The 16148-nt window shown below is 49.0% G+C and overlaps 1 protein-coding gene across 2 annotated transcripts; it reads left to right on the top strand.

The window, feature by feature from the left end:
• The first annotated feature begins 761 nt into the window (after positions 1 to 761).
• On the top strand, positions 762 to 13453 carry C6H17orf80 (chromosome 6 C17orf80 homolog). Of its 2 annotated transcripts, XM_040437782.1 has the most exons (6): positions 776 to 808; positions 1020 to 1081; positions 6016 to 7001; positions 7103 to 7249; positions 9994 to 10110; positions 13205 to 13453. In XM_040437782.1, exons 3-6 carry the CDS (start codon positions 6041 to 6043, stop codon positions 13231 to 13233), a joined length of 1254 nt encoding a protein of 417 aa, XP_040293716.1. In that variant the 5' UTR covers positions 776 to 808; positions 1020 to 1081; positions 6016 to 6040; the 3' UTR covers positions 13234 to 13453. The 2 variants fall into 2 exon arrangements, with proteins under 2 accessions (XP_040293714.1, XP_040293716.1); XM_040437780.1 differs by lacking the exon at positions 1020 to 1081 and having other exon boundaries at positions 762 to 808; positions 6018 to 7001.
• Positions 13454 to 16148: the final 2695 nt, after the last annotated feature.

Genomic DNA, 16148 nt, shown 5'->3' with positions numbered 1-16148 from the left:
AACCCTTGTGAACGACCATATTGTTTCAACTAGAGCAGGGGTAGGCAACCTTCCGGCACTCCAAGTGTTTTGTGAAACTACAACTCCCAGCATGCACACTCGCTCTGCTCTTCTCATAACTCCCATAGAAATGAACTGAGCATGCTGGGAATTGTAGTTCTGGAGTGCCGAAGGTTGCTGACCCCCTGAACTAGAGTGACCGACCAACAACTGTAATATTGCTGTTTATTCATTGGCACGGGTCTATCAGTCCCTCCACAGCAACCAATCAGAATGCGGCTTTTAACGTTAAAGAGAGGGTTTGAACATGAAACAAGAAATCCGATTGGTTTTACGAGTTCGATGAGGCGAAAACGTTTATTTTTTTTGCCTCTGCCAACATAGCGACGCGTCGCAGACATCCAGCCAATCGCAGGAAATGATTATGTCCACGTGACCCTGCACGCCTGAGTACGTCGCGTCGTAAGATGCGGGCGGCCATTTTGTTGGTGTGTATATAAGCTTTATTTTTATTTTTTTAATACTTTGCGCGATATCTATCAATTTCTTACCGGGCTATCGCTTTTCGGTTTCCCGTCCCGCTTCTTTCCCTTGCTCACGTATAGGATATTTGGCTGTGTATGTGCAGAAAATATTGAGGGGTTGTTTTTGCCTCTACCAATATGGCGACGCCTTAATGTCAAAATAGGAGAAGACCGGTCAGCCAATCAGAGTAAAGAAAAGGTCTGCCCACGTGACCGTGGCTTGTCTAATGACGTCACTCGTCCTGTACAGGGCCAGAGGCTGCATGTGGGTGAGAAGTGTGACGGTGAGCATAGTGTGGTGTGATTCTGTGCAGCAAGCAGGGCAGGACCTGCACTAACCCTGCATGCGGTGCCCGTGCTATATACAGTGATACTCAGATTTTAATTAAATTAAAATATTATTTACATCTAACTCCCTATTTTTTTTCCTGCAACTTTCTAATATACTCTGTGTTTCACTTGTTTTCCATTTTCAATCTCTCTGCTTGCTGTCAGTGAATAGGAACATGCCTTTGAACATTGTGCTTTTGAGGAGGGACATCAGGGAGATTCTAAAAAAGGTGCGTACAAAGCGCAAATCTTTAGTGTTATTCCCTGCCCGTTTATAAAGGACAATGAAACAAATGCAGAGCTCAGGCTAGATTCCCCTAGTTCCTACCCCACTATGCAGACTCCACACTAGATCCTGCTACAAACCCCCTTCATAGAGACAGGATGTCTGTGGTGGGCACCCATGGGCAGTGGTGTATCTATCATGAGGCAAACAAGGCATTTGCCTAGGGCGGCACTTGCCAATGGGGCGGCAAAATGCTTTGTTTGCCCCTTGTCCCATCCGTCTTATATGCCGGTATACTCAGAAGATCCGATGGTATATTCTAACCCCCAGGCGTTCCCATGGTGATGGGGACGCTTGCCTGGGGGTTAGAATATACCATCGGATCTGAGTTTTGACGATCTCAGTGAGATCGTGAAAACTCAAATCCGATGGTATATTTTAACCCCCAGGCCTTCCCATGGTGACAGGGACGCTTGCCTGGGGTTTAGAATATACAGGGCCAAGCCGCCCACAGGAGAACATTTATAAACTAATCAGTAACTTTAACTTTAATGATTGCTGATCTCTTTACTTGGATACCTTACTCTGTCTTAGCTCTGGTAACAGCAGGCAGTGCGGGCGGGCGGCGCTCACTCACTGACGTCACGCGCCTGCTCCTCCCACTAATCGGCGCAGGCGAGTGACGTCAGTAATTGAGCACCGCCCGCCCGCACTGCCTGCTGTTACCGGAGCTAAGACAAAGTAAGGTATCCAAGTAAAGAGATCAGCAATCATTAAAGTTACTGACTAGTTTATAAATGTTCTCCTGTGAGCGTCGGGGAGGGGGATCTGTGGATGTCACTGTTTAGGGGAGGGGGATCTGTGGATGGCACTGTTTAGGGGAGGGGATCTGTGGATGTCACTGTTTAGGGGAGGGGGATCTGTGGATGTCACTGTTTAGGGGGGAGATCTGTGGATGGCACTGTTTAGGGGAGGGGGATCTGTGGATGGCACTATTTAGGGGAGGGGATCTGTGGATGGCACGGTTTAGGAGAGGGGGAACTGTGGATGGCACTATTTAGGGGAGGGGGATCTGTGGATGGCATGGTTTAGGGGAGGGGGATCTGTGGATGGCACTGTTTAGGGGAGGGGGATCTGTGGATGTCACTGTTTAGGGGGGAGATCTGTGGATGGCACTGTTTAGGGGAGGGGGCTCTGTGGATGGCACTATTTAGGGGAGGGGATCTGTGGATGGCACGGTTTAGGGGAGGGGGATCTGTGGATGGCACTATTTAGGGGAGGGGATCTGTGGATGTCACTGTTTAGGGGAGGGGGATCTGTGGATGTCACTGTTTAGGGGAGGGGGATCTGTGGATGTCACTGTTTAGGGGAGGGGATCTGTGGATGGCACGGTTTAGGAGAGGGGGAACTGTGGATGGCACTATTTAGGGGAGGGGGATCTGTGGATGGCATGGTTTAGGGGAGGGGGATCTGTGGATGGCACTGTTTAGGGGAGGGGGATCTGTGGATGTCACTGTTTAGGGGGGAGATCTGTGGATGGCACTGTTTAGGGGAGGGGGATCTGTGGATGGCACTATTTAGGGGAGGGGATCTGTGGATGGCACGGTTTAGGAGAGGGGGAACTGTGGATGGCACTATTTAGGGGAGGGGGATCTGTGGATGGCATGGTTTAGGGGAGGGGGATCTGTGGATGGCACTGTTTAGGGGAGGGGGATCTGTGGATGTCACTGTTTAGGGGGGAGATCTGTGGATGGCACGGTTTAGGGGAGGGGGATCTGTGGATGGCACTATTTAGGGGAGGGGATCTGTGGATGGCACGGTTTAGGGGAGGGGGATCTGTGGATGGCACTATTTAGGGGAGGGGATCTGTGGATGTCACTGTTTAGGGGAGGGGGATCTGTGGATGTCACTGTTTAGGGGAGGGGGATCTGTGGATGTCACTGTTTAGGGGAGGGGGATCTGTGGATGTCACTGTTTAGGGGGGAGATCTGTGGATGGCACTGTTTAGGGGAGGGGGATCTGTGGATGGCACTATTTAGGGGAGGGGATCTGTGGATGGCACGGTTTAGGGGAGGGGGATCTGTGGATGGCACTATTTAGGGGAGGGGGATCTGTGGATGGCATGGTTTAGGGGAGGGGGATCTGTGGATGGCACTGTTTAGGGGAGGGGGATTTGTGGATGGCACTGTTTAGGGGAGGGGATCTGTAGATGGCACTGTTTAGGGGAGGGGATCTGTGGATGGCACTATTTAGGGGAGGGGATCTGTGGATGGCACTGTTTAGGGGGGGGGGGATCTGTGGATGGCACTGTTTAGGGCAGGGGGATCTGTGGATGGCACTGTTTAGGGGAGGGGATCTGTGGATGTCACTGTTTAGGGGAGGGGGATCTGTGGATGTCACTGTTTAGGGGGGAGATCTGTGGATGGCACTGTTTAGGGGAGGGGGATCTGTGGATGGCACTATTTAGGGGAGGGGATCTGTGGATGGCACGGTTTAGGAGAGGGGGAACTGTGGATGGCACTATTTAGGGGAGGGGGATCTGTGGATGGCATGGTTTAGGGGAGGGGGATCTGTGGATGGCACTGTTTAGGGGAGGGGGATCTGTGGATGTCACTGTTTAGGGGGGAGATCTGTGGATGGCACTGTTTAGGGGAGGGGGATCTGTGGATGGCACTATTTAGGGGAGGGGATCTGTGGATGGCACGGTTTAGGGGAGGGGGATCTGTGGATGGCACTATTTAGGGGAGGGGATCTGTGGATGTCACTGTTTAGGGGAGGGGGATCTGTGGATGTCACTGTTTAGGGGAGGGGGATCTGTGGATGTCACTGTTTAGGGGAGGGGATCTGTGGATGGCACGGTTTAGGAGAGGGGGAACTGTGGATGGCACTATTTAGGGGAGGGGGATCTGTGGATGGCATGGTTTAGGGGAGGGGGATCTGTGGATGGCACTGTTTAGGGGAGGGGGATCTGTGGATGTCACTGTTTAGGGGGGAGATCTGTGGATGGCACTGTTTAGGGGAGGGGGATCTGTGGATGGCACTGTTTAGGGGAGGGGATCTGTGGATGGCACGGTTTAGGAGAGGGGGAACTGTGGATGGCACTATTTAGGGGAGGGGGATCTGTGGATGGCATGGTTTAGGGGAGGGGGATCTGTGGATGGCACTGTTTAGGGGAGGGGGATCTGTGGATGTCACTGTTTAGGGGGGAGATCTGTGGATGGCACTGTTTAGGGGAGGGGGATCTGTGGATGGCACTATTTAGGGGAGGGGATCTGTGGATGGCACGGTTTAGGGGAGGGGGATCTGTGGATGGCACTATTTAGGGGAGGGGATCTGTGGATGTCACTGTTTAGGGGAGGGGGATCTGTGGATGTCACTGTTTAGGGGAGGGGGATCTGTGGATGTCACTGTTTAGGGGAGGGGGATCTGTGGATGTCACTGTTTAGGGGGGAGATCTGTGGATGGCACTGTTTAGGGGAGGGGGATCTGTGGATGGCACTATTTAGGGGAGGGGATCTGTGGATGGCACGGTTTAGGGGAGGGGGATCTGTGGATGGCACTATTTAGGGGAGGGGGATCTGTGGATGGCATGGTTTAGGGGAGGGGGATCTGTGGATGGCACTGTTTAGGGGAGGGGGATTTGTGGATGGCACTGTTTAGGGGAGGGGATCTGTAGATGGCACTGTTTAGGGGAGGGGATCTGTGGATGGCACTATTTAGGGGAGGGGATCTGTGGATGGCACTGTTTAGGGGGGGGGGGATCTGTGGATGGCACTGTTTAGGGCAGGGGGATCTGTGGATGGCACATAGGAAGGGGTGGGGTTTAGAGAGAAAGGGGTTTGGCCTTGACAGGAAGGGGTGGGTCAAGTTTATATTAGGGGGGTGCCCGAGTTTAGTCTCGCCTAGGGCAGCACAAAACCAAGATACACCACTGCCCATGGGTGAAGAAGAGTGCAGGGACCGAGAGAAAAGTATAATTTAAAGGCGCAGCACCAGGCAGATTTGCCTGCTATCGCGGTTATCCAGGAGATTTTCGCATTTTCCACGAGTCTCCTTTACGGGCAAAGATTGAAACCCTGCCTTGACCTAATACTTGTCACAGCTGAGCATTCGTTACAGTATTATCCAGTCTGCACAATCCAAGTGCGCCTGGATTCCTGTCTGATACATTGTAACAAACTATCAGGATGGGAGAGCGACTAGCGCTGCTCACAAGGATTGTCTAGGCGCGATCGAATGGTAGCAAGCGCTCGGCGATGAGCAGTATTCGCTGTGGGTGGGTCTGTATGTAAAGAAGAATGTTCCCATTCATTGACAACAAGCAAAGATCTTACATTTCCGGGAATTTCTCAAGATATCAGATCGGCGAGGGTCTGACACGCAGGTCCCCTGCCGATGAGCTGGATAAGGAGGCGGCAGCGCTTTGTAGGCCATGTGACGTCACGTTCATCGGACACGTGGCCTAGCAGTGGCTCAGTCTCTTTCAAGTGAATAGGCCTGGGCTGCAATACCAAGCACAACCACTATCCAATGGACGGCGCTGTGGTTGGTGAGCTATGAGGAGGGTGTGGCACCACCATAGCTCTGGTGAGGGTTGCGGCTTCCTCAAACAGCTGATTGGCAGGGGGGCATCAGTGGGACCCCCCTCCCCTGATCTGATACTGATGACTTATCCAGAGGATTGGACATCAAAATAAAAATCTCGGAAAGCACCTTTAAATAGGGTGAGGAACTGAAAAACAAAGTGTATTAGAAAGTTGCAGAACTTTTCATAACGCAATGATTAAAGGGGTTTCCAAAATCATAGACATATTATTATTTTTGGGTGGGTGTCCGACCTCTAGGATGCCAAAATGTCATGAGAATAGAATGGCCCTGGCTCCCCAGTCATCTAGGTGAGCCACCATGGTTATACCTTGTATTTCTGTTCCTTCCAGTGAGGAGAGACCCATCATCTCTAATGGAGGTTTGCCCGTTCTGCGGGAAAGCTTTCAAGAGGCTGAAATCCCATTTACCACACTGTAAGATGGCGGAAATCAAGAACACGGCACCCGAGGCAGACAGCGGAGACGAGAATCGGACGGCCAACCGGGTGACCATGAAAAGTATGGGCACAACGTTACCCAGTATGGAAAAATGGAAAGGCAAAAGTAAGATGGAGGAACTCAAAAGTCCAGTCCGGCAAGAGAAGACAACACGTACGAAAGTGGGAAGAGCCTCATCGGGGAGCACATCGACTCAACAGAAAGCCTCAGTGACCGTAGGACAATCCAAAAAAGCTCTTCAGGCAGGGACCAGTCAGATGGTTACATCAGTAAAAGAACAGGTGGAGTTGACTGAACCCAACATACCAAACCGGCAAGCCCTAATGTTAAGGTCCGATCTTGAGATCACAGCCCCGGCTAATGTGGACAATCCAGGAATGAGAAACTCATGGCAGATTGTGAGAGAGCAAGTCTGTACTGAGAATTTAGCAGGAGCTCAGGCTAGGTTATTCTTGCCTGAGCCCATCTTAGATGAAAATTTTGAGGTACAGGATCATCTTCAAGGCCATTTCCATGAACAGGTCTACGTGGACCAGAGCTCGGCACCAAGGCCTCTTTCTGAATCTACCGTGGTCTTCCATAGGTCTACCAGCTCTCCTCAGGATAGAGTTAAAACACAAATACCAGTCATCTCCCCCACCTTGAGTGATACAAATGTGGAAATGAGGAACGTTATTGGGGAGACTATGAACATCAAGTTGGACATGCTATCGCCAGCCAAGACCGTGCAGATGATAGATGGTCCCTTAGGGCTACAGTGGGTTCCTCAGTTTTATTCTAATTATGTCCAACTGCGAGTTGTCCCTGGAAGACAAGAGCAATGGGATCCATGTGGAAGAGGAACTGAGACCCTAGAGCCATCAGGAAGACTATCTGGTAGTGTACATCCATGGTTAGATGGTTGGATTTTTACCAGGATCTCACATACTTTGTAGGCTTTTTCTCAAATTCTATCATTTCCTTGCTTCTTTGTCTAGAATTTCGCAAGTTGGGTTGTAAAGAGTCCATTCTAGAAAGACGGTCTACATCCAAGCGTTTGATGGACGTCAGGCTTGGGGAGCTTCCTGCTTGGTTAGCTGACCGTAGATATTCACCAAAGATGATTCCAGAGTTTATTGAGAAAGGTGAGAGAGCTAACTACCTCATTTCACCTGTGGAGGCGCTGTAGGGGAATTGAGCACTTTACTTAAGAGTCTTACATAGAGATGAGCAAGGCGATTCTTCTCATCAAGAAGATTCCTACACCTGCGAGGATTCTCTCTCCCTTTCCGCTTGATGACCTTGACAATCTCGCACCTGTGCCATTGCTTCAGTTAGTGGCGCAAGCACAGAAGCTCTGCTTCCGGAGCAGCCACTCTTCCTTTCACCGCAACCCGGAAGTGTTGCGGCACAGGCTCTAGTAGCGGAAGCAGAGCAGCGGCTTGGGCATGAGATTGTCACGGTCATCCAAGATGCCCAGCCATGTCAATCAAGCAGCAGGGGGAATGTCCTCAGCTGAGACGAATTGATTTGCTCTTCTCTAGGCCCAACACAAATGACATCTGATCGGCAGGGCCCCTGCAACGATGAGACGTTCTGATCAGATTATCGTCTGGCAACCCTTCTAACAAGAAGGGCCTGAGTAGACTGGACAATCCCTTTAAGCCAGCGGTGGGGCCCCTAAGTAGCACCTGTTTTTCAGTATGCCTCAGCATCTGATGAGACTTTAAGGTTCTCATTTGAACACTAGATTGCTCTTCCAGCAGCAGGATCCTTCCATAAGGTCCTCGTCACCAGGCTACAAGTTCTGTCACATTAGACAGGAAGCCCCTGCTTGGTTGGTGGGTGGCTTCCAACTTAGTGATAGTCTACATGTTCCTTTGTAGTTTATAGACTTCTTCCACTTTTCCTTCATTTCCGCTCCTGGCATTTGATAATTCAGCACTTGTTTGTGACATGATCTACTATAAGGTCCAACCACAGATGACTGAGCAGAGGTAACCCATTTGGAAATTAGTCACAGGAGCAGGTTTTCTGTTATCATTCCTTCCTATAGATTCACGACCCTCAAAAAGTGCTTTTCTAGGACTTTCCAGTAATCCAAAATATCTAACAGGTGCCTCTTAAAGGGTTGTCCCCACCGAAGAGCGTCATGGCATTTCGTTAGTATACCTCATATCATTTCGATCAGTAGGGGTCCTACCTCTGGGAAACCAAATGATCTAAAGCAGACATCCTCAACCTGCGGCCCTCCAGCTGTTGTAAAACTACAACTCCCACAATGCCCTGCTGTAGGCTGTTCAGGAACGCTGGGAGTTGTAGTTTTGCAACAGCTGGAGGGCCGCCAGGTTGCGCATGCCTGATCTAAAGAACGGAGAGATAGGCCTCTTTCACACCACCGCATGGCTTTTTCAGTATTTTGCGGTCCGTTTTTCACTGATCCGTTGTGTTTCCGTTCCGTTTTTCTGTATGGCGTATACAGTAATTACATAGAAAAAATTGGGCTGGGCATAACATTTTCAATGAGTACATTCTGTATGTGTTCCGTTTTTTTGCGGACCCATTGACTTGAATGGAGCCACGGAACGTGATTTGCAGGCAATAATAGGACATGTTCTATCTTTCTACGGAAACGGAATGCATACGGAGTACATTCCGTTTTTTTTTTTTTTTTTGCAAAACCATTGAAATAAATGGTTCCGTATACGGAACGCAAAAAAACGGCCCGCAAACGAAAAAAAAAAAACGGTCGTGTGAAAGAGGCCATAGAGGCAGTTTTCCTGCCACACTGCAGTCCATAGAAGTGAATGAGGCTGTGTTGCACTTCCCTACAGTGGATGGCCGGGGGCGCTGCCTGCGCTGGGAACAGCACTGAGCTTAAAGGGAATCTGTACCAGCGACCTCCCCATGCAGCTGTTTGTATGGACACATCGCTGGGCTTCACCGGATCAAAATTTTTATTTTTTTTCAAAGAAATCCAAACAACTTTATTTGCTTATTTAAATTTATACATGTTTCCGTTTTTTGCGGATCCGCAAAAAACGGATGACATATGGAAACATTTTCAGGAACAACAGATCCGCAAAAAACGGACCGAAAATCGGGATATAGAAAAATACTGACGTGTGAATGTAGCCTTAAGATACTTTTTTCTTAATATGCAGTCTAGGCCTTTGGTGCAATGAGGGTGTTGCCGTTGCTCTTGTTGCAGCAAAGCTCCACTGCTTTCTGGGGTGAGCCTCTCCCTCACTACTTTGCTACTGCCTGGTCCTGTCTATCAAAGCAGCCAGGGAGGGGCTGGCCACCGAAAAGAGCAGAGCTTGGGTGCAACCAGAGCAATAGCGACACCCTCATTGCACTAAAAACCTAATCTACATATTAAGAAAAAGTATCATAACTCTGCAACAGAGCCTCGGGTCAACAAAAGAAAAACAGTGTGAAGCACGGCTATGTGTGTATGAAAACAGCTGGGTGGGGGAGGTCGCTGGTACAGATTCCCTTTAAAGGGGTTGTGCTTTTTCGGAGGCCTTTTGGCCAGAGATCCCCCACATCATTGGACCTGTGGAGGGATGCTGGTTCCCCGATCTGTGCTGGTAAACTTCCACAGCAGTCACATGACCCCCACAGGTCTGGTGACTATGGGGGGGGGGGGTTCCCCGAATGTGGACAACCCCTTTAAGAAGCCTTGCAGCCCATTTAGTCTGAGAATCAACGAGGGTCCCAACAGCCAGACCCCACTGAGCAGGCAGTGAAGCATATCCTAGCAATATGCCATCACTTTTTATGGTAAGAAAACCCCTTTAACACTAGTTTAAAGGGATTTTACCAGGTTTCCGACGAGGACACAGTAGTCGTTAACCCTTTTACAACCGTGTCCCTTTTTTTCCAGCTTGGGGCCGATACTACGCCAAGTACATCAATGTGAAGAAGGGCGGTGCGGGAGGCCTGAGCATGCTCCTCGCTGGTTACTGCCTCCTCAGCTACTCCTGGAACTACAGCCACATCAGTAAGATCTCATCTCCTCGATTACCCCTCCCGTACGTCAGGCTGCGGTTTACATCCGTCTTTCTAGCCAATTGACGACTCCACTGCATCGAAAATAGGAAAGGAAGCAATTTTGCCTCTTACCGTTTTGGGTCTACAGCCTGTATGCAGAACTATGCGTCTCTATGGTTACAGACTACAAGAAAACAACAACAGTAGTCTGTAACCGTAGTAACGCATTAGCTGCGTACAGAAAGATGTTAGGAAGTAATGTTTGGGCAGATTCTCCAGCTGTACTGTAGATTTCATGGGTATTGTTAGGGGTTGTATAAGAGTAAAAAAAACATGGCAGTGTTCTTCCTAAAACAGCGCCACCCCCGTCTATAGGTTGTGTAGGGTATTGCATCTCCACTATATTCACATAGATAAAGACCTTTATTGTCATTGTATTTCCGTACAACGATATTCTATTTGTCGCCCAGCTGGCCGCATAGAAACTGACCTGCTGTACCAGGCACAACCCATTGACAGGTGTGGCGCTGTGTTTTTAAGTCCTACACTTCCTGGAGGAATAGCAGAGGAACAAAGACTCCCATTTCTAAGAAAAGATTCCCCGGAATAGTTATTTTATGGGGAATAGAAGTATTTACTAAAACTATGTAAGGGACGCCCCTCAATTTTAACCTTGTAGGTGACAAAAGTCATGGCAAAACAGCATATAAAAACTGCACTGTGTGAACAGGGTCTAACTGGTGCCAGGATCTGTTTAAAGGGTACATCCAGTTATATATGGTTATTACCCTATCCACAAGATAGGGGATAACTATTATATCGCCAGGGGCCCTACCACTGATCACGAGAACAGGGGTCCACACACCGTGGAGTCCCCCAAAACTAAAGGAGCAGCCAGTCAGGCATGCGCGCAGCTGCTCCATTCTCTTCTATGGCAGTTCAGGAGATAGCCAAGCGCTGTGCTCCCATAGAAATGAATGGAGCGACTGCACGCATGCCTGACCGGTCGCACCGTTCTCGTGATCAATGGGGGGGGGGTCACACCGATCTAATAGTTAGGGTCCATTCACACGTCCGCAAATTGCAGACCCATTCATTCTCTATGGGGCAGGAATGTATGCGGAGAGCACACAGTGCGCTGTCTGCATCCGCATTTCCGTAGCGCGCCCCCGATCTTCCGGTCCGCAGCTCCGGAAAAAAATAGAGCATGTCCTATTCTTGTCCGCAATTGTTCTATGGGGGTGCTGGCCGGGTGTATTGCAGATCCGCAAATTGCTACGGACGTGTGAATGGACCCTTATCCTGTATTCTGTGGATAACTTTCTATAAGCGGAGTACCCCTTTAACTGACTGTATTGTGCCACTTTCAGATGGATGCAATAACCAGACCTCTACCTAAACAGATCCCGGTGGGATCCTGCTGGAGGTCGGGGTGTTGTTCTTGTGTAACGGACGGTAAAACGTGGCCGCGTTACTCCCATCTGACTCTGCCGACAGCTACTAGGAGTATCAACCCCATGCCATCTCATAAGGGTCACCCGAAGTCACAGACGGATCCGAGCCAGACTCCGGGGCGATCTGGAGATGTCCTTTAAGAACCACATTAACATAGAGAGCACTTCATGCCCAGCGTCTGCGGCTCCTGTAAATCAGGTTTCATTGCAGACCATTACCCTGCGCCAGCTGGAAGGAGCACATTAACGTGGCACAGCGACGTATTCTGGGAGCCGTAAAAGTAATAGATCTCAACAAGCCCCGAAGACCAAATTAACTGGAGGTGGCTGCATCAAGCCGAGCGCGCTCAGCCCAAAGACGTATAGGGCTGCAAGAAATGGAAGGATAGGGTGGACCCGGCGCCATCGCATTCACACCACCGTATCCGTGTGCCTCCCGGCCCCGTTGGAAAAAAAAAACGTATTCTTATCCTCAAAATGGACAAGAATGGGACATGTTCTGTCATTTGTAGCTTGGACACAAAGATGCGGCCAGTGGGTCTGCATCCAATCTGTAAAAAAAAAAATGCGGATTGGACGTGGACCGAGAATACGGTTGTGTGTAGAGATGAGCGAATTTCCGGTTATGAAATTAGTTTGCGATTTGTTTACTGGTAAAAGGTGAATTGCGTAATAAATTCAGTTCCCACGGACCATAACGCAATTCTATGACGGGATGCCTTTAGAGGCATTGCATTATTCATTCCGTCATTATAGAAGTCTATTCGCTGCAAAACGGATCCGTCCCGTTTCCGTTACGCAGAAGAGGACTCCCCTGCTTAACGGAAACGGGACGGATCCATTTTGCAGCCCATAGACTTCTACTATGACGGAATGAAGCATTCCGTCATAGAATTGCATTATGGTCCGTGGTAATGGAATCCATAACGCAATTCACCTTTTACCACCAAACTAATTTCAAAATACGAAATTCGCTCATCTCTAGTTGTGTGAATGCATCCTTAGGGCTCATGCACACAAAGGTATTTTTTTTCCGTTTCCGTTCAGTTTTTTCTTTTTTACAGGTCCGTATGCGGAACCATTCATTTCAATGGGGGGGGGCAAAAAAACGGAAATAACTAAGTGTGCATTCCGTGTCTGTATGTCCGTTCTGCAAAAAAATAGAACATGTCCTATTCTTGTTACAATTGATCCGCAAACAAAAAGGGATGCAACACGGACATCATCCGTTTTTTTTTTGCGAATCCATGTTTGACGGACCGCAAAATACATACGGTAGTGTGCATGAGCCCTTAGGCTGGGTTTAGTTATTTCTGCATCATTTGGATTTTGGGATCTTCTCTACGCTTTGTGATTGCTACCTCTAGGCTACGGCTACACTGGTCGCGGCCAGGATCGCAGAGTAGCGGTGATCCCATAGAAAAAAAATGGGATTGCTGCGCGAGTCGCACTGCTGGATCTCGTGCAATTGGCGCAGCTATCCCATCATATGGTTTCCCCTCACAATAAGCGGCACCGGTGGTGTATATGGCAGCTGCTTATCCCACATATCAAATCCATGCTTGGGTTTTCAGTGCGCAGGTCTCCATTCTGGCCAGCAGAGGGGGCTCACGCGCCCCTTTAAAGCTGATGTCAATGTCTCTCTTTCAGAGCAGGATCGCTGGAGGAAATACCACTGACGACGTGACCGCTTGGAACTACCGGTACGCCGCGGGATGCCTCCAGGTCCTCCAGCGACGTCCTGGAAGACTCGACGGCATTCGCCAAGTGCCTTGTGAATCTTCGCACAGAGGTTCTCGCTTTTAGTTCTATTTTGGTTTACAAAAAAATGTTTATTTCTAGTATTACAAGTTTTATGAAGGAGAACGTTTTCTGAGCCCGTCATTAATAAACGAGCTTACTGACCCTGTAAGAATAAAGGGGTAATGCAGGATTGTTCCAGAAACAGCGCCACTCTTGTCTGCGTCTGATATTGCAGCTCCACCCCATTCAGTAGCAGACACACAGACTATTGCGCCGTTTCACTGTAATCTCGGAGATCACCTTTATCATTGGTCACCCGTACTGGAGATAAGTGAACAGGGTTATCCCGTGGTCGGACCTCCACCAATCTACGTGATAGAGGCTCGTTGTGGGACGACCCCTTTAAGGCTAAATGCACACGATCTGGATTTGCGTGCGGAAAATCCGCACCGTAGGTCATGTACATTGTATTCTATGAGAATTTGAAATTCTCAATGCACACGATGTGGATTTTTTTTCCACGCGGATTTTGACCTGCGGTGCGGATTTTAAAATCGACGCGGCATGTCAATTTATTTTGTTTTTCCTGACCGGATTTTCTTCATTCACTTAGTAAAATCCGCACCAATTGATGCAGATGCGATTGAATTCAATGGGTGACAGATCCAGTTTCTTAGGCTCCTAAAAAAAAATAAACGGATCCGTCACCATTGACTTAGGCCTCATGCACACGACAGTTGTTTTGGTCCGCATCTGAGCCGCATGCGGACCCATTCACTTGGATGCGGACCCATTCACTTCAATGGGGCCGCAAAAGATGCGGACAGCACTCCGTGTGCTGTCCGCATCCGTTCCGTAAAAAAAAAAAAATTTAACCTGTCCTATTCTTGTCCGTTTTGCAGACAAGAATAGGCAGTTCTATTAATGGCTGTCCGTGCCGTTCTGCAAATTGCGGAACGCATACGGACGACCATCCGTGTTTTGCGGACCGTGGTCGTGTGCATGAGGCCTTACATTTTCAGTGACTCATCCAAAAACAAAAAACCGCAGCTTGCAGACGTCCTGATGCATCCTGAACAGATCTCTTTCCATTCAGAATGCATGAGGACATAACGGAAACGTTTTTTTTTTCCGGTGTTGAGAACCTCTGCCGGATCTCAGTACCGGAAAAACAACAACGCAAGTGTGAAACAGGCCTAAAGGAGAGCACACCGCTCATGCGCGGCCGCCATCTGTTCATCACTATGGGAGTTCAGACAGTAGTCACGCCCAGGCTTGACGTAGCAGTGAATAGAGAGGTGGCCGCACACGCGCGGCGCGCTCGTCTCCATTTCAGAGGCTCCCAGTGGTGGGACCAACACGTATCTGACGTCGATGCCCATGGTTTTAACAATTTTGACTTCCATGCGTCTCACATTTATTGTCCATTCACACGTCCGCAAAATGGGTCCTCATCCGTTCCGCAGAACGGATGCGAACCCATTCATTTTCAGCGGGGCCGCAAAAGAAGCGGACAGCACACAGTGCGCTGTCCGCATCCGCACTTCCGTTCCGCGGCCCCGCAAAAAAAAATGGAACATGTCCTATTCTTGTCCGCAGACACGGACAAGAAAAGGCACTTCTACACTGCGTGCAGAATTATTAGGCAAATGAGTATTTTGACCACATCATCCTCTTTATGCATGTTGTCTTACTCCAAGCTGTATAGGCTCGAAAGCCTACTACCAATTAAGCATATTAGGTGATGTGCATCTCTGTAATGAGAAGGGGTGTGGTCTAATGACATCAACACCCTATATTAGGTGTGCATAATTATTAGGCAACTTCCTTTCCTTTGGCAAAATGGGTCAAAAGAAGGACTTGACAGGCTCAGAAAAGTCAAAAATAGTGAGATATCTTGCAGAGGGATGCAGCACTCTTAAAATTGCAAAGCTTCTGAAGCGTGATCATCGAACAATCAAGCGTTTCATTCAAAATAGTCAACAGGGTCGCAAGAAGCGTGTGGAAAAACCAAGGCGCAAAATAACTGCCCATGAACTGAGAAAAGTCAAGCGTGCAGCTGCCAAGATGCCACTTGCCACCAGTTTGGCCATATTTCAGAGCTGCAACATCACTGAAGTGCCCAAAAGCACAAGGTGTGCAATACTCAGAGACATGGCCAAGGTAAGAAAGGCTGAAAGACGACCACCACTGAACAAGACACACAAGCTGAAACGTCAAGACTGGGCCAAGAAATATCTCAAGACTGATTTTTCTAAGGTTTTATGGACTGATGAAATGAGAGTGAGTCTTGATGGGCCAGATGGATGGGCCCGTGGCTGGATTGTAAAGGGCAGAGAGCTCCAGTCCGACTCAGACGCCAGCAAGGTGGAGGTGGAGTACTGGTTTGGGCTGGTATCATCAAAGATGAGCTTGTGGGGCCTTTTCGGGTTGAGGATGGAGTCAAGCTCAACTCCCAGTCCTACTGCCAGTTTCTGGAAGACACCTTCTTCAAGCAGTGGTACAGGAAGAAGTCTGCATCCTTCAAGAAAAACATGATTTTCATGCAGGACAATGCTCCATCACACGCGTCCAAATACTCCACAGCGTGGCTGGCAAGAAAGGGTATAAAAGAAGAAAATCTAATGACATGGCCTCCTTGTTCCCCTGATCTAAACCCCATTGAGAACCTGTGGTCCATCATCAAATGTGAGATTTACAAGGAGGGAAAACAGTACACCTCTCTGAACAGTGTCTGGGAGGCTGTGGTTGCTGCTGCACGCAATGTTGATGGTGAACAGATCAAAACACTGACAGAATCCATGGATGGCAGGCTTTTGAGTGTCCTTGCACTTTTGAGTGTCCTTGCAAA

Source organism: Bufo bufo, chromosome 6 (assembly GCF_905171765.1).
Source record: "Bufo bufo chromosome 6, aBufBuf1.1, whole genome shotgun sequence".
NCBI classification, from domain to species: domain Eukaryota; kingdom Metazoa; phylum Chordata; class Amphibia; order Anura; family Bufonidae; genus Bufo; species Bufo bufo.
The sequence above is the reverse complement of the archived record's forward strand: the minus strand, read 5'-3'. Positions and strand labels throughout refer to the sequence as shown.

Excerpts from the sequence above, each read along its gene's own strand:
- C6H17orf80 (XM_040437780.1), top strand. The coding sequence starts at position 6,041 with ATGGAGGTTTGCCCGTTCTGCGGGAAAGCTTTCAAGAGGCTGAAATCC. Across the intron at positions 7,250-9,993 it reads TCCAGAGTTTATTGAGAAAG|CTTGGGGCCGATACTACGCC; the intron begins GTGAGAGAGCTA and ends CTTTTTTTCCAG. Across the intron at positions 10,111-13,204 it reads CTGGAACTACAGCCACATCA|AGCAGGATCGCTGGAGGAAA; the intron begins GTAAGATCTCAT and ends TCTCTCTTTCAG.